Here is a 21,663-nt window from a genome sequence, read left to right as displayed (position 1 = left end):
GAACGGACTAATCAGGCTTGGATGGGTGTTCTCACAATAAGTTGACTCGGAGTCATCTGGGGAGGAGTTACCTCTGATGGTTGATACCCGTTGCTCATCCCACTTACGAAACTCGCGTGGGGGATGATGAGAACTGAGTTGATGGAGGCATGAAGCTGCCAGAGTGGATTATTGCTTTGTTGATCTGGTAGAAACGCGTCAGTATCAGCCAGTCAACGAAACTTGATCCGGAGTCATCCACCCTTCATGGATGCATCTCACGATAGATAAAGCCTTCGAGAGTCGAGGCGAGGTGAGTTTCATGCCTGACTTGAAAAAAATGCATAAGGTATGAGGAGGAGATAAGGTAAACCAAGAGGAGATAGATGGATCAAGAGGAAATGGTATGAAGTGAGATGGCGAGGATGAGACTGTGTTTTGGTCGTGAAGGTGGGGAGGTGTGAAGAAGGGAAAGTCTTGAGAGACGAGATGAGGAAAGAAAAAGAAATTTCCGTGGCTCGATCGCGTCAACTGAACGCGCTGGCGTGCTATCAAGGGAAATTTCATAATAAACCCAAATGGGTAAACGATTCATTTCATTGATATAAACTAAGCTGGCCAGCTTATTCCCCACACTACCATAACTAATACGTGAATCTAAAGCTCGGATGATCATCACCAAGATTGCTCAACTCCTCCTGAGACCATTCATACCGATGATTCCTCTTCCCAGCTTCTCTCAGACGATTCTCTCGCACCAGCCAGGCAAAGAAGAACATACACGCAAATCCACAAATCCAAACCATCCCCAGACTCACGCCAAACCCAGTGTGATACGTCGGCGCTTCGGAGTCAAAGAAGATATTGCTAGCCACCAAGCCACCACAATTCCCAAAGCCGATCTGCATCGCCGAGGCAATGGATTGCTTATAGTGACCAGCCATATTGTTACTGAGCCAGCCCATCAAGATCGGTTGGGTCATGTAGCCGCCGCCAGTGATCGCATAGAGGGCAAAGTACCGCGCTCCCACGGGGACGGACTTTTGGCAGATGAGGATCACATAGCCAACAGTTGCAATGGCACATCCACATAGTGTGAAAGCAAAACGGTGGCGTAGGCGATCACTGACGAAGGCAGTGACTAACGCAATGACGGTTGCAACGAGATAGATGGGAATACTCATGACCTGAGCACGCACCGAAGTCCAGCCGAGTTGCTTCAGGATAGTCGGAGTAAAGAAAGAGGTGGCGTATCCGGTATTGACAATGCCGAAATACATCAGTGGACTAGATATGTTAGTCACCAGGGTCATGAAGAATAATTGCAAGAGAACACATACCCAAGATAGATCTTGATATCGCGGATAACTCGCCCCCTGGCTGCACGATCTAGTCGGTCCATCCGAGCTTCTCCTCGATCACTCTCAAGCCGAGACAGCAGCAGCGCTCGCTCCTGGTCGTTCAAGAAACGGGATTTCTCGGGCCAGTCAACGATGAGGAATTTGGAAACGACGGCAGCAACAACGGTGACAAGACCTTCAATGATAAAGATCCACCGCCAGCCGCTGTATCCTGCGACTCCATCCATCTTTGCAATAGCGTATGCCAGGAGCTGTTGTTCAATATTCATTTAGTGTTCAGTCGTTTGAGAAGTCTGGAGATAATTGATGACGTACTCCGCTAACTGCACCAGCCAGGATGCTGGCACTGAAGAACACGTTCAGGCGCCACTGTAGCTCGTGGCGCTTGTAGTACATTGCAATGATATAGATGCATCCTGAGAATGTTAGTATTTCTCACGAGAGATTTACTATTCAAATGGCAACCTACCGGGCATGAATCCAGCTTCAAAAACGCCTAGTAAGAACCGACACGCAACTAGTCCTTTAAAGCTTTGAGTGAGTCCCTGGCAGACGGTAATAATGCCTATTTGGCGAAGAGAATATTATCAGCACAGTTTCATCAAGACTCCACTAAAATAGAACATACCCCATCCGAACATAATCCCACTAATCCACCACGAAGGAGCAATCCTCTTCAACAACAGGTTACTCGGAACTTCAAGTAGAATATACGGGATGAAGAAAATGAACAACGCAAGGTTATAGTCGTGGTTTTTCATGTTCAAGTCCTTCTCAAGGCCCTGCAGACGAGCATTGCCGATATTGATTCGGTCGAGGAATGCGAGGAGGAAGAGGAACATGAGGATTGGAACGACGTGAATATCGAGTTTCCAGAGGAGACGTTTCTCGGCGGAGCGATCGATCTCGGCGAGATTGTCCGACTTGACATGTTCGATCGTTTCATGATCGCCTGCTTTTTCGAGTTCCTCCATTTGGATGTAAGGGATAACTCGTGAAATTATTGAGGTCACGGAATTGGGTTAAGGAATCGCACGGAAGTGCTGCTACTTGCAGGACACGAATCAAGGGTCAAGCGAGGTTCTCAGAGGAATATGGCAGGGTCTAGAGCCGTTATTGATACCAAATATGCGGAGCAAGATGAGAAACAGTGGAAGGTGCCAGTTAAATACAACCTCAACACTGGAAAGCTATACGAACAGGCTCGCTGGGAGAGTTGGGCCGCGGTGATCCCCCTTCCCCCGCACATCATTGACAGCCTGCATTCCGCTGTATACATCCAAGACACCCTTGATTCCGCTAACCAAGACGCCAAGGCGCGCCAGGCTTGGCTGATATAAGGATGAGATCGCTCTCCTTTCTTCCTTTGTACGTGGATAGACATGAAAGTATAAAGACTAGAATTAACTGTGGCATAATTTAGCCACCCGGTAGTGTTACAAAGTTTTCGGGCGTGGAGCTGAGAAAAGACTATCTGCGAAGCAGTTGCACTAGCCGAGGGCCAAGTAACTTCAATAATTTTGTTACAGCGGAACAGGGTTCCGCTGTTCAATCCTGGGCCGTGGGGCTAAGACAATTTTTGAAGTTCAAGGTGCCTCTTTGCATCCATTCAGGTTATCCCAAGGCCGGGAAATTCCCGTCAGCTTGTGGGGTTTCCAACGATTCGGCATTTACCCCGGTTACCCCGCTTCCCCAGAGATCTACGGCATCTCGTCCAAGTTCGTGGAGCTGGTTGAAAGTTCTGATACCTGTATACAAAAGAAGTCATGCGAGATTCATTTGAATTGATAGTGAGAACCAAAGTGCGAGTCACAATATGATGAGATACAAAGATTGCTTGCTAGCATCTCAAGAGCCAATATTCTTTCGCAACGCTGGCTCCAGAGGGAATACCTGCTCTTCCTCCGTCACATCTTTATAAACAGTATCCCAACGGTCCTGAACTAGCTCGGGAGTAGGCCATGCATTCTCCGGGTCTCGAAGCCACAGGCGAAGTAGATGACGTCTAGTATAGTCAGCTCAATTCAATATCAAGGGACAGGAAACTGGAAAAACGAACTCTTTGCCGGGCTGGTCCTTGAAACCATTCCGTGCATGGAAAATGCTCAGATTATTGACATATTGGACATCGCCCTTTTGGAAGCCCAAGGAAGCACGATGCTTTTCTGCCAAAAAGTGCAATGCGTCTAGAGCTTCGGCTTGCGCTTCACTGATGGGAGGTATATTTGCGGATCGAGGCTGGGCGAGGAAGCCTGTGAAATATCGGCGAGCATATTGGATGAGAACACGCTCGGGGCTAGTCTCGGTTGCGGGTTGGTGATATAGAAGAGGACGGAGAGTATACGGCTTGTTGACATTACCGAATCTAGAACGTTGTGAGCTCGAAATATCCGGAACTTTAGGTATTCTATATGCATACCCATCAACAGGCCAGTCCTGGGAAAGAGTATGGATCAAATCGGGTCTCTCTTTAGCGAGGATATTGTAAACATTCCAGCTGCTTGAAAGATAACTCTCGCCCCCTTCGGCCGATGGGCTCAGGCAGAGAAGAGAGATGATATCTCCAGCATCGGTATGGAAGACTTGTTTATCAGCAGTATTCGAGGGAGCTCCGATCTTTTCAGCTTCCACGGTGCTGGTGATATCTTTAATGTGCGAGATCACCGGAGACTTTCCATTTTGTAATCGCGTGTCCTGTTGGCGACCGCGAATATTTCCGATATGAGAAGACACTCCAGTATAGATAATTATGTTATCCTCTCGGGAGTAGTCGTCAATACGCAGTCCCCGGAGAACGAAGAAGCCCCGACCGTGATGGATTTCCTTGGAGAGATTCCTCAGGATTGGGCGGAGGGTTGGTAGAGGGAATGTCGACTCGTTGATGTATCCCAGGGGGTTATTCAAAGCTACAAAGTTGATAATGAGAATTCTAAACTTCGATTGGACTGATAGGCAGATTACTACCTTTGAAGCTCTTCAAACCTGCATCAATCTCGTCCAGTTGTTCATTGCTCAACTTGTAGATCCAGTCACTCCTCTGTTCAATGTCCTTTCCCTCCCAGACAAGCGGAGACGTCAACTTTTGAGGAAATCCTGCCGGTAGACTAGTTTGCAGCGACTCCGTCTCCTTACGATGGCGTGTCCGTGCTTGATATTTCTCAAAGTCGGGATGATATTGAATATCAGGCTGAACGGGTCGAGTGATGGTCGTAGTAACAGACATAATAGCTTTGAAGATTATCGAAGAGGGGGTAAGTAGAGGATATTCAGAATATAACCCGCTTAAATATCCAACGTTACATAGTACTACCACTCACGCTATCTACCTTGTCACTCGCGTGTGATCGCGTCATGTTGGCCGTTGGTGGAGTTTTGATTAATTGAAGTGTAATCATTCGCTGTCCTTTGCGACATTCGCCCCACTCACGACGAGCTCACCACGTCGCATAGATCGACGGATTTTTGGGTACTTGATGTTAGATCCGTAGTGCTTGATAAGCAATATGAGGAGGCTAAATTTGTCTCAGTAGTATAAAGAGGAATAGGTCGGTGAGGTTCCGAAGGTCTAAGCTTCGATGAAACCTTTCTATTACCAAACGGTATCACTATACGTGATGATATCGATTTAGAACAGCATCTTGAGATTGAACTCAAGTCTTCTCTCTCAACAATATCTCAACATTCCAATGTGCACTCATGCTTATATCCTCATTTCACATTGTTACCATGGTAACCGTCGAGGTTTCTCTCGATGTTAGCGCCTTCTTGATCTCTATTCTTCAAGGTAAAAGTAAATGAAGACAGTGATACTCATACATATCAATCCATCTGCAATAGCCTCGTAGAAAATTGCGGCAATGGTCAGCTATTCTCTTCTCCACAAAAGCATGGGGCGCATCTGCAAGCTCAAGGCCAAGGCGATCACATCATTTGTGCTACATACTTGCCATCAGGAGTCCACTCGCAACACACTACATAATTCTTGTATTTAAGCACTTTAGTCTCGTTATTATAACATTGCAATAGAAGCAGTTCAAGATGGCAGAAGAACAAATATCACCTAAAAGTATGTTCTTTTTACCTAGGTAGCTTCCACAGGACTCACCCAATGTTAACTGGTCAGAGCTTTACCTACAGGACTCGTCTAGCGAGAATGTGTCAAGCTCCGACCTTCGGGTCCAAGAAACGCACATCTTGCAAGAGCGCAAAATTGGCGTTTTTGGGGCCATTTCACTCATCGTGAACAAGATTATCGGCGCTGGGTCTGCTCTTCTTTCTACACTCTGATGAGATGATAACTAATCAGGAATAGAATATTCTCAACCCCGGCAACTATCTTCAAACTAAGCGGTAGTCCGGGTATGGCGCTTATTCTTTGGGTTCTCGCTGGTATAATCTCGACATGTGGAGCTATGGTGATGCTAGAGTTTGGTACCAGCATTCCCCGGTCCGGGGGTATGAAAGTATATCTGGAGAGGTCATTCTCTCCTAAGCTACTTTTCACTTGCATTTACCTCTTCTATTGTGCTATCCTACGTAAGTCGAGGTCAAGCATTGACCCTAGTGCTCCCTACGTGACCGCTAATCATCTCATAGAGACCTCGGCCAGCAATGCCATCACAGCTTCTTCATATCTTCTCAAGGCTGCAGCTGTTGACTCAACAACATGGAAGCTGCGTGGGCTAGCAATTGCCGCTGTATCGTTTGCTGTTGGAGTTCATAGTGTCGCCCCAAGATTTGGAAGAGGATTGCAAGATCTTCTCAGCGTGGTGAAACTTTTCATTCTGTTCTTCATTGTCTGCACCGGATTCGCTGCATTAGGAGGTCATGTCCGAGGCTCCAAGCCTGACAATTTTGATGTCTCGACATCGTTCAAGGGCACCTCGAACAATGGCTATAATATCGGAACGGCTTTGTTGAACGCAATCTTTTCGTTTCAGGGCTATGACAATATGAACGCTGTAAGTCAGGTTGATGCTTTCTTTATAGTTTCTGGCTAATCTCCTATGTTAGGTGCTTTCGGAGGTCAAGAATCCGCAACGCACTCTGCGTATTGCGTTGCCAACGGCCATGGGCACTGTTACCGTACTCTATATTCTCGCGAATATTGCCTACGTGAGTCCCTATCCTCGTTTTCGTCTACATCAATGTGTTATTCTCTTACTGAAGTCGGAACAGTTTGCAGGTGTCTCACGCTCAGAATTCTTGGACTCCGATCTTACCATTGCGGCTTCTCTGTTCAACAATGTCTTCGGTCATTCAGCAGCAGTAAAAGCCCTCCCGGCACTAGTGGCTATCTCTGCAATCGGGCATCTTCTCGGGGTTGCCTTCACAGTCTGTATGTTTCCAAGGAGAAATAGTCTCTCACCTTTACTTCAATCTTCTAATGAACAAATTTTGGCAGCTCGAGTTCTTCAAGAACTGGCCAAAGACGGCATAACCCCCTTTCCCAACATTCTCATGCAGAATCGCCCATTCAAAACACCCATTATCTGTCTTGCTATTCACTTAGGAATCACGATTATCTTTATATGCGCTCCTCCTGCAGGCGATGCTTTTGATTTTGTCGTCGGCCTGGGCACTTATCCGACGGTCTTCCTCTTGACTCTCGTCACGATTGGACTGATCAAATTACGTCTTGACAAGAACCAGAACTTCCAGTCCTCTTTCAAAGTACCCTGGGCCATACTAGGATTCTATCTGGCAGGAAATATTGTGAGTCAAGTGCTCCCAACTCAATGAGTGATTATATTGCTAACATTGTCAGTTCCTTCTGGTTATGCCTTTTGTCCCGCCGGTCAATGGAAAGGGAGCCACGAGTCTTCCGTATTGGTTGTCTCCTGTTGTGTCCTTGTCTATATTAGCCTTGGGAGTTATCTATTATGTGGGGCGATTTGTTTTGCTCCCGTGGGTGTTTGGTTATGAGCTTGACCTGGTAGCTATAGGCCTTAGTGACGGATCACGGGTCTCGAGGTATAAGATCCGTAAATTATAGAGATGGGGGGGGTCTATTTCGATCTGCTCAAGTTTTGCACAACCTTATCGGGAGACAGGATTGATTAAAAGGTTACAAGTATAAGAAAGAACAAGAGGAAGACATTATCTCTCCAAATCGCGCTCAGCGCATGTATTAAAACTGGCAATCACTTGTGTATAAGTCCAGCAATAAATCATCTCCAATAGTGATTTTCAAACAAGAAATAAAGCCGCTTCCAGTCACTCCGCATATGGTCGTACACCCATTACTTGCGCTCAACATTCTCAACAGTAACCGAGCCGGGCTTCTCATTCACTTCGTGAGGAGCCTGAACAGCCGCAGCCTTCTGGTGAGCAAGAACTTCCTCACCCTGTACGACGTGGTTGGCACCACCGAACAGAGTATCAATCTCCTCGAGGGTAACCTGCTTAGTCTCGGGAATGAAGAAGAAGACAAAGACGGCCAGCAGGATGTTGACACCAGCGAAGAAGTAGAAGGCGTAGAAGCCATCGTTGTCAAGGAAGATGGGGAAGAACTGCTGGAAGATGGTGTTGGCGACGTTCTGGGTCTGCGAAGCCATACCGACAGCTTGGGCGCGGACGTTCATCGAGAAAATTTCGGATGTCCAAATCCAGACCGTGGCACCCCAAGATGGTTTGTCTGTGATGTTGTTAGTTTTGTGATTTTGGGATCGTGGGATATTAAATACTCACAGAAGAAGATAAACAGGAATAGCAAGAACACGATGGCAATGCCGACAGGTTCACTTTTAGCCCCGTTTGCCCCAGTTGGCGTCTCGGTTTCGACAGCAGCAACGATGATCATGCACATTGACATGCCAATAGCACCGGCAATCAGAAGAACCTTTCGTCCAAAGCGATCAACGATCCACATGGCGTTCAGGGTGAAGAGAATACCACAGGTGGCGTTGAGAGCGTTGATAAGAGCAATCTGGCTGCTGCTGGTGAAAATCTTGGAGTAGATCTTGGTCGAGTAGGAGTTGAGCGAGCCCTGTCCGGTAATCTGCTGACCAGCGTTGAGGATCAAAGCCAGGTACATGCGCTTGCGAAGAGACTTGTCCTTCCACAGAGCACTGTAGTTGCCGGAGATGGCCTCCTTCTCGTACTCGATGGCCTCACGGATCTGCAAGAGCTCGTCCTCAACCTCCTCTTCGGTGTCTCGCACTCGTCGGAGGGCGGCGCGGGCCTTTTCGATGTTGTTACCGTGCTTGACGAACCTTGGTATTGTCAGTCGGAATTCACAGGTTCTGTATGGAGTAACGACTCACCATCGAGGGCTACCAGGAATGGTCGGGAGAGTAGCGAGAATCAAGACGGGAACGAGCAGCTGGAAGATGACAACCAACTTCCAATCCCACTCGCCCAGGCTGAGCTTGTGCTTGGTGCATCCGTAGTTGATCCAGAAGCAAATGAAAGATCCGACTGAGTAGAACATCTGCCAGAAGGTCATGATCTGACCACGAATCTCAGGAGGAGCAAGTTCGCCGATATAGATGGGGCCAGACGCTATTCGATGCCCAAGTTAGCGTCTGCTTTGCAGGAAGCGTTACAAAGAGATACTTACTCAAGGCAATACCCTGGCCAACACCAATAATAACACGACCACCGATGAAGCACGCAAGGTTGTGGCGAGGGGCAAAGGTCTGCATAAACGTAGCAATGACAACCAGGATACATCCTGTCGCCATTCCGACCTTACGGCCGGCATAGTCGGCGATGGGACCACCGCAGAAGAAACCTCCAAAGATAGCACCGACAGTATACGCGGTGTTGATGGATCCGATTAGCGCAGAGTTGGGGTTATTGAACCAAGCCACCCAATTCTTGGAGCCCTGGACGGAATTGAACACGGACGCATCGTAGCCGTACAACACCATGCAGGCCGCGGCGACCAAAGACACGAACCTAAAGGATGACTATCAGAGGAGAACACTTTTTTTTGTCAACTCGGCAGCAGAATGGATATACCAGTTGTAAGCCCGCTTAGAGCTAACCATTTTGGCGAATGTAGAATGAGTTCACTCTACTATATAAAGGCCGGGGATTGTTGAGAAAGCAGCGTTGTTGACGCTGGTCACCAGATGACTGTGCCTAGTGGTGAGGGGATATCGAGGGACAACCAAGTACTCCGCTCAATGCGATTCCAATCAAGGGGAAGGGGGGAGTCGATCAGGCCAGGAGGAAACGATCAGCAACCCACAAGTTTGGGGAAGAAAGAACGGGCGGAGACTGCCCCAGATATATAACTCTCTGACAGGCAAAATTTCTGGGGGAAGAATAGACTCGTCCCCAGCGCCCTAGGCCAAAAAGAAGAGTGACTGCACCAATCAGCTCATGTCCGTGTAGGACGCCCCCAGGCGACGCTAAGCACGGCGTGCATTTTGATAACGGTAGCCCTGTCCTCGTGCGGATCGCTGAGTGGTGGGGTATTTCGAGACGTCCACACATGGCAAAGGGCCATATGCAAGCTGAGGACAGCTTATTGGACTAAGGATGGCTGGCACGCATGGTGCGGACCTGGGGTAGCCGTGATCTGGGGTTCGAGGATATTTTGTCCCGTGGGGAGCTGGTGTACTTTGCATTTCCACGAATCAGCAGCGAGCCGAACCGGGGGCTGGGAGAAAGTTGACTCCACCAATCGCGGGGGGACAGAGGAGACGTACTAACCCCAAAATCACCGGTTAAACAGAGTTGTGGAGAAAAGCAGATCGGGCGAAGTGAAGCGAGGTCCTTAATTGAGTAGTGATTGAGAGGCGAAAGAGTGGAGGAGTGGAGGAGTGGAGGAAGAGGAGGAGGAAACCCAAATTCTCCAGATTTCCTCCAGACGGTCCCCAGATCAGGTGAGCCTTCCCCCCCCTCGTGATATGAATCGTGTGCTCTTGTTTAGAGACCAAGCTTATTCTTTTTCTTTTTTTGCTTGGTAACTATTAATGAAAACAAAATGCCCTTTCCCAAGCAATTCAGGCATGTGATTACTCGACTAACTCGTTGGAAAGGTACTTCATTTAACTACCGGCTAATTAAAGACTTGGCAGCGAGATAGTTGGAAGCAGTCAGCTTTCTGTGATCACCTGTCATCCGCTTTGACTCGGAGTGCTATTCAGATGCAGGGCTGAGAAACTAAAAGCTGACAACCAAAGCAGAGGCCAGGTCTAGTCCACCATTAACGTAACATTCTAGATAGATAACTAGGCCAGTCCAAGCTTAGGCCATGACCTCAAGAACCGACCATCAGAATATGGAGGAAAAGATGAACCATAATACTAGAATGGAGAGTACCTGACGATCGTTTTCACTAAATGAAGGAGATCTTCGAATTATCCCAAAGAAGCTTAATCTTCTTATGCGATATCCCCACTTGGGACTCCATAGTAGAAAGATGGTTAATACCTGGCAAAATTTCAGACTTCCGGGTTTCTTAGGGTCAATTCTATGCGTCAAATTAAGAGCCTGTGCCTTATTTCGGTTTCTCTCCAGATCTCCCTTCGAATTCAGATCGCAAGTAGTAGATTGAAGACTGATCAAATCGTATCTCTCAAGCTACTATAGGTCACGTGCTCTCGCGCTCCTCAAACGCGGTCCCGCGCGCCGCAAAAGGAAAAAAAGTCCAGCAGCTCGCACTTGCTCAAGAAGCAATCAACCTTCCTTCTCCTCACATCTTTACATCGGGCATTCTATTCAAAATCTAATCTCGATATAACAAACAACCCCCTGCAATGAATTAAGCCCTCATCGCTACTTTGGGATCATCTTACACCCAGGACGTCATCGCGATGCCCCGCAAAACGAACAAGAAGCAGACACGACTTGCTTTTGCGCCAACTGCCCCCTCCGGCGATGCAAACGAGGCTGAAAGTGACCGCTTTGCCAGACTCTCATACGGCCACCCTAGCTTCCCTACCGTGCGACCTGAAATGCCCCGTCAAATCAAACATGAATCTCCGCCTGTGGAAGCTAGCTCGTCAACCGCCACTGCGTCCCATCGGAAGGCCACTTCGTTGAAAGAAAGCAAGAAGGAAAAGAGAGAGAAGAAAGCAAAGAAGGATGATAAAAAGGACAAGAAGTCGAAGAAGGAGAGGAAAAAGAGCAAGCTGAAGGAGCAACCGGCTGAAGGTAAGTTTACACAGCTATCTATCATGCTTCAGTAGACTATGGGCTGACACGTACGAAAGTTCAACCAGTTCAGTCAAAGATGGGAGATTCCTCGGATGACGAGATCCTGGTTCTTGAACCTACAAAGCAAGCGCGGCGTGCCTCCAATGTCGAATTCACCATCACGAAGCCCTTCAAATCTCCTCAATCATCACCACTACCCTCTGGCTCGCCTACAAACGTCATAAATATCGATTCCTCCGAAGAAGACGAAGGAGACATTGTCCAACCACGTCGCAGACTGAAGCGCAAGGCCGAACGGTCTTCAGTCATATTGAGCGACTCTGATGATTCTGAGCCCGTGGTCTCTTCTCCCGTCAAGAGGAGACGCCGGATCTCGCCTACGGAAACACCCCAAACACCTCACTCTAGTGTGGGTAAGGACCAACAAGAACTGGAAGATGATGTGAGGGATCTTCAGGACTCCGGTACCGTCACCATCTACGCTTGCTATGCATACATAGGCTTGATCACTAACATGCTACAGTTGTCAAGAACACTCGTACTCGCGGCGGGGTATATGAGTCTGCAAGAGATAAAAAGCTGAAGCTTCTGGAAACTCTTCGTCGCCGACGTGCCGGACAGAAAGAAGAAAGCGAGGAGGAGTCGGAAGAAGAATCAGACGAGGAGTCCGAAGCCGAACTTCCGCGATCCAGCCCAACACAGCATTTCTTCAACAGGCGACGAATTGACAACGACGATAGCGAGGTTGAATCGGCGATCGACGCTAACGAAGATCTGGACCGCTACGAAGATGACTTCGTCTTGGAGGACAATGAGCTCGGTGTCCCCACGGAAGAGATTCCCTTCGAGTTCACTCGACATGCATATAAGCAACCGAAGGAGTACTTCCGTGATGTTATCTCGTGGATGGTCCACAATCGTATTGACCCAGCATTCCCCCGCGACGATGCCATGTACCAAATGGCGTTCCAAAAGCTGGGGGACGAGGTTAAGGCTCGTGCCGGCTCTTCACTTATCTCTTCCGTCTGGACAGCCAAGTTCCGTCAAGTACTTCTAGCGAGACCGCATCTCGAGATCACGGGGTTTCCCACCTCGTTTATGCACTCGTGCGACGCTTGTAATCGAGCCGGTCACCCTGCATCATCTGACCTGAAGTTTTACGGCAAGGCATATTCCGAGGAGACCTTAGAACCTCTGACCGACGATACCAGCGATGACGAATCTTCCGATACATCTGACTCTAGCGATAGCAGCAAGGATGACAGCGACGATGAGTCGGACGTGGAGCGCGACCGCGACGGGAATGTTCTACCTGATGAAAACACCCGCTTTTATCTGGGAAAGTAAGTTGAAGCTGTATCTACATTCCTGAGCCCTTGTCATTCTAACGTGTCAACAGAACCTGCAGGGCCAATGCCTACATGGCACATGTCCTTACGCACTGGCGATACCAGCTCAACGAGTGGGTTGTTGATTACCTCCGTCGCATGGGACACATGGAAGACGCCGAGGTTCTCCGACGCGAGAATCTGAGCCAGAAGCGCAAGACGCGGAATGCGATCGATGCCTGTAAAAAGATGGAGGCAGATGGTGAGATCGAGAAGCTCTATCGTGACTTCCATATACATCTCAAGACTGCTCGTGAGAAGACAGTAAGTACTTTTCTGACCATTTGGTTGGTTGATTTTGTCGGTATCGTGCTAACATACCTCGTTCTTCTAGTCTACTATGGAGGTCTTGCAGAATATGTGAGAAGCTTTCAATATTCATGAGGATTATAGCTATCCTCGGTTGATGAAGCCTTAGTCTTAGCGTTGCATGATGATACCCAAGCTTTTATATCTTACCATTCACTTGTCTTTGAACGTCATAGCGATACCTTGTATGATTTTGACCCGTCTAGCCATCATTCGGCTTGGATTGATTTGGCTTCGAGACTATGTAGGCAACCACGCCCTTGATTAGATTACTCCAAAGCAGGAAACTCGGTTCGATCAAGCTACCAAATTGCATCACCTAGGCACACAAATCACGAAGAGAAGAAAGGGGAAATAACAAAGCGTATATAGAGGACATGGAGAGAGGAAAAGGAAGATGATTGTGATTGTACAAATACATGCATGCATAAGCTGCCGGAGCCAAAATTTCTGGTGGGAAAGACATATCAAGAAGCGAGGAAAAGAAAAATAGAAGAATCGGTCGACAACCGAATGACTTTATAAGCAACAGTCCTGAAGCCGATCCTTTCAAACCGATATGGTTGAAAGACCTCGGCGCAGGGTGAAGGGATTGAGGAAACCCTGGGCCAAAGCCTGGATTCCATCCACCATCTCGTTGATTTCATGTCGATCTTCTATCAATTATACGATCGATCATCAAGTCATTCGGTAGCGTTGCCCGTTCATCCCGTTTCTCATGGTGGAATTATTTTACAGAGTGGCCTGAACACCCTGCTTCTCGGGCTCGGCGCCGGGCGTGAGCATCTGGTGAAGGGATACACGGTCAGCAAATTGTCATAGCCCGAAGCTTCACAACTGGAATGGCAGAGCAGTGCCTGGTCGAGTAGAAAAACTGCAATAAGAGTTTTCCACACCGTCCCGAGGCAAGACGGGGATGGACGGCGATCAACGTAATCCCAAGTTCAGACACGCGCCACAATCCATAACTCAAGCAGATATACTAGTCCAAGGGATCTTAAAATCTTACCTCGTTGGCACCCTTAATCATGCCCTGCTCCCGCTCCATCTGGATGTACTGCTCCTCCTCGGCGTAGGCCAACGCCCATGGGACACCGATCAGGAAAGCACTGGTGCTGATGATCCAAAGGGCCTTGCCGCTGAAGGACAGGCTGGACTTGGTGAGGGATGTGACGGTGGAGACGGTGTTGCTAACGGTGCGGCGCGCGCCGGGGGGATGATGTCTTTCAAGGCAGAGATACGCTCGTAGAGGGACTCCTCCTCGAGCTCGAAGTCCTCCTCCTCATCGTTGGAGATCTCGGAGTCTGTGTTGATGAAAGAAAAAAGTCAGACTTTGCTTCGATAGATTGAGCATGATCATGTCTAGGTGTGATGATTCTGATGATGTCTTTGCGGAGACGTGGTTCTGGGCCGGTCGGGTTTAGGGGGGTGTATTTTGGGGAATGTCGACTCGAATTGGTTTTTTCTTTCCAAATAGCATTCGATACCAGAATCCCGGTGCGATATAATATGCGCCATTCGAAAGGGCTGGAAGGGCTGAACAAGTAGGAGTTTGTCAAACACTTACCGGTGTCGGTGTAATCCTCCTCGTCATCGGAAACCAGCAGGGCATCGTTCTTGCTGGGGATGGGCTTGTCGGTGAAGTGCTCATCCTCGACCTCAGTAAGCTTGACCATTTTGGCGGTTGTGAATTGGGTGGAAGTGGGAGATTTAAAAGATGATAGTTAGCCTGGATGGAGATGAATGATGGAAGAACGGAGCGCAAGTTGCACTCCGACTTTTTTGCCGGCCGCCGGGCAAAAGCGGCGAGGAAGCTTGGACCCGCCGGAACGCGACATCATCGGAGGGAACTACAATAACAGCCACAGGTATATACTTGGGAATTATCTTACAAGTTGGCAAGAGAGGAGTTTGGTGAAATATTTTACAGAGTTGTGTTTGATAGTACTTTCTATTATACAACAGATCCACCCGATACATATGCGTCAAGCTCTTTCAAGATTTGTCTGGCCATGCGACACTTTACCTGTAGTAGAAGCCCCGATTGTCCAGTCTATCCTTTGGACACTATAATCCATTTATCGCCGACCGAGCTTCCAACGAGAAATACGCTCTTGGATCTCCTCCCACGGGAATGACCGGAGCTTGTAGCCCTCCAGCTCGCCCTCCTGGAGCACAACCGTGGGCTTGCCGGTGCCCTGGCCATTGTTCTGGACATTGCCACCAAAGACCTGGCGAGCCACACGGCGCAGATCCTCGACAGTCAGGGCCTCAATCTGGTCGCACATCTCACGAACGCCGACCTTACGACCGTGGACTTGCACCTGACGGCCGAGATCCTCAAGTTCCACCATGCGGGACTCGAGGTTCATGAGCAACGATGACCGGAGCTGGTTCTTCGCCCGGTTGACCTCCTGGGTCTGCAGGGCAGTGTAGCCGGTGTCCAGAGTCAGAGACTGCAGCTCGCGGCACATCACCTCAAGCATATCGGCGGTCCGGGTGGGACTGCACGACGCGGATATACCGAAGATACCGCTGTCGGTGTAGCTGTGGTTGAAGGCCACGCAGCTCTCCACCCAACCGTGCTGGTTCAGAACGTTGGTATAGAGGCGCGAGTACATACCCTTGCCGGGACCGCCAGCGGAGAAGGAACCACCGCCACCAAGCAACGTCTGGAGGGTAGCGAGGGCGTAGATATCGGGAGAGGAGATGGGGAGTGCCTCGAAGGCAAGGTGGATGTGGCTCAGTCGTGGCAACATGGGGTTGGCTGGGGGTGGGATAGGAGGGAGGGCGATGAATCCACCGGTATAGTGAGCGGGTCTGCGGAGATCCAGAGCCGATGGCTCGATCAAAGACGGGTGTAGGGGCTCGACGGTGGCCTTCTTGTTTGCGGAGGAGAGGTTCTTGAGGAATGGAAGCTTCGACAGGAGGGAGGACTGAGTTTGCTGCGAAGCGGCCGGGCTGGTCGTGGTCGATGAGGGGGTGAATTGAGGAACGGTAGGCACCTGGCCCTCGCTAGCGACAGAGGGGGAGTTTGATAATGTGGTGTCGATTCCAGTTCCTGATAGCACGGGGCCCTTGCCCGTCCCTCTCGCCTTCATATCTCCAAAGTACTGCTCGGTGAGCTTGACGGCCTCCGCATGAGACACGCCGGCAAAAGCGACGACCATGCGGTCCGGGTTGAAGAACACCTCACGATATCGCTCGACAACCGCCTTGTTAATCTCACCCAGCCTCTCACTTGGGCAAAGCAACGGGTTACCGAGAGTGTTATCCTTGAAGGCAGTCATGTGGACCAGCTCCGGCAGGATCAACTCCGGCTTTGCCCAAATCTCGCCAATTTCATACTCTGCCGTGGCAAGTTGTTGAAGCACCTCATCCTCAGTGATTAGAGGATCCCGAATCGTCTCCGCCAGCAGACCGAGGGTTGTGGGGACTGCCGAGTTGAAACTGGCAGACTGGTACATCAGCGACTCGCGAGACGATGCGCATTGAATGTTACCGCCTAGCGACTCGAGAACCTCCAGCATTTCATCTGCCGTGCGCGTTTTGGTCGACTTGAAAGCAAGTCTGTCCATGATGTGGCTGACACCGCGAAGGCTGGCATCTTCATAACGAGATCCGGCGTCGACGTAAACTCCGACACCTGCGAAGGGACCGGGTAATGATTCTGTGGCAACTCGAATTCCATTAGGGAGTGTGGTGATCTGATCAAGGTCGACGGGGTCCTATTGTTCGCAAACGCAACTTGTTAGATGCGAGGGGAAGAAGACATTTCTAGGTTGTTCAGAAACCAAATACCTTGGCCGAGTCATTCAGAGTAGCGAAGCTTCTCGACACGGAGCGAGGAGCTCTTGAGAGAGGCTTCGCGGACTCGATGGCCCGCAATGCAGAGCGGCGCATGTTGCGTGTTGTCTTGAATGCGCGTAAGAGGCCTGGCGAATTCTTAAAAGGCGTCCTGCACGCTTTCCTTGAAGATCTGGGGGTTGCGGAAATGCGGCGCCGGCGAAGAATCGATTCCGGAGGACTGCGCCGGATGTGATTATCTAATCAGATTCACGATCGGGCAACCTTACCCCAGTGAGCAGAATTACCCTGAAATATTTACTAAACTAGATCGATCTGTCTGGAAAAAAAAATTTTGGTTACAAAGATTAATGCTTCCGGTTGCAATTATCAAGCACAGAATCACGGTCTAGTCTTTAGAGAAGCAGCACAGTGACCAATTAAGAATTGCTGACCAAATTTCGACAATCTAGAACTATGATGACATATATTCCAACACCCGAGCACTGTGACCTAGTAGTAGCTGTTCGGTAAATGAAGGATGTTGTTCATTGCACATTATTACTAGAATTTTTCTATCTAAACCAAGAAAATAAAACATAATTATGGGTTCTCTACAGCCCAGTTGCGATACCAATCAAGACAAGAAGCATTGGCCACACTGGCGCCAATCTTGATGTTGAGGCCACACAAAATCTGCTTGACAGCATTCTCAACCTTCTTGCCGTTGGAAGTGACAGGAATCTCGGGACACGCATCGATCACACCAGGAACATGGCGAGCACTCAGTTCCTTGCGAATAATGGCCTGGATCCGGGCAGAAAGCCCGGGTTGGATATCGGAGGGGCATGTTGGCGCAAGCTTGACGAAGAGGACAACCGTCTCATCACTGTCAATTCCATCCCGTCTGCGTCCAACGCACAAAGAATCTTCGATCTCATCAGCAAAATGCTTGAGTAGGACATTGTAGATCTCTGCACTGCCGAAGCGGACGCCTGATGGCTTGAGCACACCGTCACTGCGGCCAAGCATGACAACACCACCAGTCTGGGGATTCAACCGAACGAAGTCTCCGTGGTGCCAGATGGAAGGTCCAAACACGTCGAAGTAGCTCTTTCGGTACTTCTCCAAGCCGGTAGGGCCGGGAGGCCAGAACATGACTGGCTGTGCTGGGAAAGGCGTGGTGCAGACAAGATCGCCGGGTTCGCCAGAGGCGCTGATGTCGTTTCCGGCATAGTCGAAGACTGACACAGCCATGCCAAGAGATCGGCATTGAATTTCACCCTTGTAGACGGGCAGGATGGGACATCCCGAGGCAAACAGGGACAGAATGTCTGTACCACCTGTGATAGAGCCCAACATAATATCTTGATGGATCGAAGAGTAGATATACTCAAAGGTCGAAGGGGCCAGGGGTGATCCGGTGCTGAAAATGGCCCTCAAGGTCTTCAGAGTCACAGGTCGGTGGGCATGCTTGCGAGGGTTGAGAGCCGCCTGCTCCAGCATTGACAGGTACTTGGCCGAGGTACCGAAGTGGGTGATCTGAAGCTCATCGATGAGCCGGGGCATGGCCATCTCGCCATTACCACCTTCGACATCGAATGGCCGGAATGGCGAGCCGTCATAAAGAACGATGGTAGCACCGCTGGCCAAACCAGACACAAGCCAGTGCCACATCATCCAAGTGGTCGTAGTGAAGTAGAAAAGTCGATCGCCAGGGCGAATGTCGCAGTGAAGGAGATGCTCCTTCTTATGTTGAAGCAGTGTTCCCAATGACCCATGAACAATGGGTTTGGGTGCACCTGTGGTTCCCGAGGAATAGAGAATGTAGACAGGGTGCTCGGGCTTCAAGCTTGCAAACTCGAGAGGAGCATTCTGGTCACGGACAGTGAGCTGGAACTCCTCCAATGTCAAGACCTTTCCATTTGCTGGACGGACACACTCGAGGTCAAAATCAACGGTCTTGGCAGTCTCGAACACCACCAGAAGTTCTAGATCGGGCAACTCAGAAACAATCTCGCGGACCTTGGCGTATGACCCATGCACCTTGCCATTGTAAAGCGAGGCATTATCCGCAAAAAGAATTTTAGGCTCAATCTGTTTCAGGCGCTCAAGCACAGCATGAACGCCCGTATCGGGAGACACACCTGTCCAGAAAGCGCCGATTGATGCCGAGGCCAGCATTGCGACGACAGTGTTCGCATGATTGCCGACAAAGCCTGCCACACGGTCACCCGTCTGCAGACCCGCCTCTTTCAAAGCATTGGCGCATTGACGAACACGCTCACGAAGCTCTTTCCACGAGATAAACTCGCGATCTGCCTCCGTGGCGCCAATGATGGCGACGGAGTCCTCATCCGGAGCATTGACCGGGTAAAGGAGATTCTCGGCGAAATTGAGAGTGCTTCCCTCGAAGAATGCAGGCCGAGGGAACATCACCTCCTTGGACTCGAGAACCTTGAGATGAGTTTAGAATTTATTTTGGATCTCCAATTGAGTAGATGGTACATTAATACTCACCTTCTTGTATGGATCGTGGGCCTTAATGTGTGTATAGTGCCAGATTTCCTTCCAGAACTGGGCGGGTTCTGAGACACTCCATGTCCAGAGAGCATTGTAGTCATTGAGAGAGAGACCGTGCTTCTTGTTCACCTTGGTCATGAAATCATAAATTTGGGTCTTTTCAGGGGATGAAGGGCGCCAGAGCTCCTTCGCCTCGGGCGTCATAGCTTCATCAATGTGCGGCATTGTGATGGGTGAGTAGAGGTATATCAATATCACACACCGGAAAGACTGGCCACAATAATGAAAGAATTGAGGAGAGAAGAAAGATAGACAATAAGGAGGGGGCCGTTAAGAAGAATATAGACGTAATCTTCTTCTGTGACACTTTCCCTTGTAGGAGTTCTCCGCCAGGGGTAGGAGCGATATGCTTTAGGTAGGAGGGCCACCCGATTGATATGCCGAGAAAACTCTTTCCCCAACGCTCTATATCAGGTACCTCTACGCCTTAGAAGGACAGTGCAGGGGTGGGACTCGACTTGACACAAAAAAGGTCAAGTCTCAGACTGCAATTGCCCCAACAAGGGATCGCGGGGCGGCTTCAATCGGCTATCCGTTTACCGCGGCTTTGCGGGTAGAAGAGAATGCAGGTTGTTGTTGTACTTTAAAAGAAAGTGATTGGAGATCGTAACTTTGTCGAGTCTCAGCGAAGATTTGCATGTCCTTAAGCAATCCTATTCGCCTTTTTCACCCTTTCTCGCCTGAAACAACCTTTGAATCGAGATCTTGACTGGAACACATGTAGATGTGGCGGGATTAACTGCGGAATTGCGGGAGAATTGATAGTGCCTCAGACAGGAGAGTGAAACCTCAGGCATTCAACCGTCATATGGTCTCGACTCTCGACCGTTTTCGTCCTCCCAACGGCGAGTCTCGACTGATTTGTCCGCGAAGAGTCAGGAACCGCGGCTCTTGAGGTTGCAGATTTTCTGCAGGGCCTCGGTGTCTAAAGGTCTTTTATCCTTGATCATACGTCTGGCAGGGGTTACCACGCATCACCAATATCATCGGTTGCTCCCTTGCCCGAACCCGGCCATAGCTTCGGCGAGCATTGATATTACTACCCTATGTTGTGCAGTAGTGATGATGAGGATGAACTACGGAGTACATGATAATGCATAGTCAGACACCCTTTCATACTCGTCCTCCCCGTTATTCTGCACTAGGGAATACGCACTGGGCACTGGGGGGGGGGGGGGGGGGGGGAGGCTACTAGCCCCTTTTTGCTGCCGCGCCAGCGAGTAGCACAGCCATATCGATCGTGATATTGAACGCCACGATGGGAACGATGCACGTCCTTCTCATCTGGGCGAGTTTATGGTAACTATCGAACAGTTCGCATTCCAATGGGATTTGGCCGAGATGTGGCCAAGATGTGTCAAATGTCAGGGGTAAAAAGTTAGTATGTCCAGTCGATCAGCAGTATGTAACACGGTAGGGTTGCTGGTGGATTCAGGGTGGTATACTGCACAAACCAAAGACAAGAATTGATCAGTCTAACCACCAGACAACAAGGCTTCGGGCCCTGGTCAACTTGGCCCTGATCCAACTCTCCAAAGTTGCAATAATAATCGGATCCCTTTTGAGTGGACCCTCGAGTACCCAAAGGACGAAAAAAGTCTGGCCTCTCGGTATGGTACTGGTAATATTACAGCCGCCGATTAGTAACAACCCACAACGTAGCCCAATTTACTGTGAGCCTCCCCCCGTAACATTGTATCAGCCACGTTTCCAATCAATACCAGGAGGTCCGCATCGACAGTGCATGATGATGGGGACACTCGAAGTCGTTATTTACGCTTTCTCCTTCTTTCCTCTTCCCCTTCTCCTTCACTTGTGCTTGACCTTCCAACGACGTGAATCTCTGGGCAACGAAGAGTGACGGAATTGCCTGTTCACTGTTGGGCCCTGCGCCCCCCTTTCTCTGTTATTCTCCTTCGCCCCCCCCCCATTCCACGTGCAAAAGCCACAATTTTTCACCCAAGCCCTGCCCGGAGGTCTTCGGATCCGCTCATCGCGACGTCAACTTCGAGGTACGTCCCAAGGAAATCTTATGCGCTTTGCTCCCCTGTTTCTCTTCCTCTTGCAATCCAATGTTGCGCTCCCAAATCTCAATCCTCGGTTAACCATCAATCGTTATTGTCAGCACTGATTGGTACCTCCTG

The 21,663-nt window shown here is 49.6% G+C and overlaps 9 protein-coding genes across 9 annotated transcripts; 3 read left to right on the top strand and 6 right to left on the bottom strand.

Moving 5' to 3' along the window:
- Positions 1-623: 623 nt before the first annotated feature.
- N7496_011486 (uncharacterized protein) lies at positions 624-2,314 on the bottom strand (the record flags this gene model as incomplete). Its single annotated transcript, XM_056704399.1, has 5 exons — positions 624-1,266; positions 1,320-1,591; positions 1,656-1,756; positions 1,810-1,905; positions 1,969-2,314. 5 exons carry the CDS (start codon positions 2,312-2,314, stop codon positions 624-626), a joined length of 1,458 nt encoding a protein of 485 aa, XP_056550359.1.
- Positions 2,315-2,434: 120 nt separating this feature from the next.
- N7496_011485 (uncharacterized protein) lies at positions 2,435-2,680 on the top strand (the record flags this gene model as incomplete). The annotated part of the gene is made up of 1 exon (XM_056704398.1): positions 2,435-2,680. The coding sequence occupies one exon, from the start codon at positions 2,435-2,437 to the stop codon at positions 2,678-2,680; it is 246 nt and encodes an 81-aa protein (XP_056550358.1).
- Positions 2,681-3,188: 508 nt separating this feature from the next.
- On the bottom strand, positions 3,189-4,563 carry N7496_011484 (TauD/TfdA family dioxygenase; the record flags this gene model as incomplete). The annotated part of the gene is made up of 4 exons (XM_056704397.1): positions 3,189-3,345; positions 3,400-3,705; positions 3,760-4,246; positions 4,305-4,563. 4 exons carry the CDS (start codon positions 4,561-4,563, stop codon positions 3,189-3,191), a joined length of 1,209 nt encoding a protein of 402 aa, XP_056550357.1.
- An 815-nt stretch (positions 4,564-5,378) lies between these two features.
- Positions 5,379-7,335, top strand: N7496_011483 (uncharacterized protein; the record flags this gene model as incomplete). The annotated part of the gene is made up of 5 exons (XM_056704396.1): positions 5,379-5,406; positions 5,464-5,602; positions 5,653-6,301; positions 6,354-7,055; positions 7,108-7,335. The coding sequence occupies 5 exons, from the start codon at positions 5,379-5,381 to the stop codon at positions 7,333-7,335; spliced, it is 1,746 nt and encodes a 581-aa protein (XP_056550356.1).
- A 247-nt stretch (positions 7,336-7,582) lies between these two features.
- N7496_011482 (putative MFS sugar transporter) lies at positions 7,583-9,334 on the bottom strand (the record flags this gene model as incomplete). Its single annotated transcript, XM_056704395.1, has 5 exons — positions 7,583-7,977; positions 8,031-8,554; positions 8,606-8,843; positions 8,902-9,242; positions 9,306-9,334. The coding sequence occupies 5 exons, from the start codon at positions 9,332-9,334 to the stop codon at positions 7,583-7,585; spliced, it is 1,527 nt and encodes a 508-aa protein (XP_056550355.1).
- Positions 9,335-11,110: 1,776 nt separating this feature from the next.
- On the top strand, positions 11,111-13,205 carry N7496_011481 (uncharacterized protein; the record flags this gene model as incomplete). Its single annotated transcript, XM_056704394.1, has 5 exons — positions 11,111-11,450; positions 11,510-11,917; positions 11,977-12,796; positions 12,853-13,105; positions 13,176-13,205. The coding sequence occupies 5 exons, from the start codon at positions 11,111-11,113 to the stop codon at positions 13,203-13,205; spliced, it is 1,851 nt and encodes a 616-aa protein (XP_056550354.1).
- Positions 13,206-13,882: 677 nt separating this feature from the next.
- On the bottom strand, positions 13,883-14,826 carry N7496_011480 (mitochondrial import receptor subunit TOM22; the record flags this gene model as incomplete). Its single annotated transcript, XM_056704393.1, has 4 exons — positions 13,883-13,936; positions 14,160-14,301; positions 14,346-14,454; positions 14,718-14,826. The coding sequence occupies 4 exons, from the start codon at positions 14,824-14,826 to the stop codon at positions 13,883-13,885; spliced, it is 414 nt and encodes a 137-aa protein (XP_056550353.1).
- A 402-nt stretch (positions 14,827-15,228) lies between these two features.
- On the bottom strand, positions 15,229-17,053 carry N7496_011479 (mitochondrial-processing protease subunit alpha; the record flags this gene model as incomplete). The annotated part of the gene is made up of 2 exons (XM_056704392.1): positions 15,229-16,878; positions 16,952-17,053. The coding sequence occupies 2 exons, from the start codon at positions 17,051-17,053 to the stop codon at positions 15,229-15,231; spliced, it is 1,752 nt and encodes a 583-aa protein (XP_056550352.1).
- A 486-nt stretch (positions 17,054-17,539) lies between these two features.
- On the bottom strand, positions 17,540-19,684 carry N7496_011478 (acetoacetate--CoA ligase family protein; the record flags this gene model as incomplete). The annotated part of the gene is made up of 2 exons (XM_056704391.1): positions 17,540-19,393; positions 19,457-19,684. The coding sequence occupies 2 exons, from the start codon at positions 19,682-19,684 to the stop codon at positions 17,540-17,542; spliced, it is 2,082 nt and encodes a 693-aa protein (XP_056550351.1).
- Positions 19,685-21,663: the final 1,979 nt, after the last annotated feature.

The sequence above is a fragment of the Penicillium cataractarum genome, assembly GCF_028827025.1.
Source record: "Penicillium cataractarum strain IBT 29864 chromosome Unknown utg000009l, whole genome shotgun sequence".
Classification (NCBI taxonomy): Eukaryota; Fungi; Ascomycota; class Eurotiomycetes; order Eurotiales; family Aspergillaceae; genus Penicillium; species Penicillium cataractarum.
This window is presented reverse-complemented; position numbering and strand designations above follow the sequence as displayed.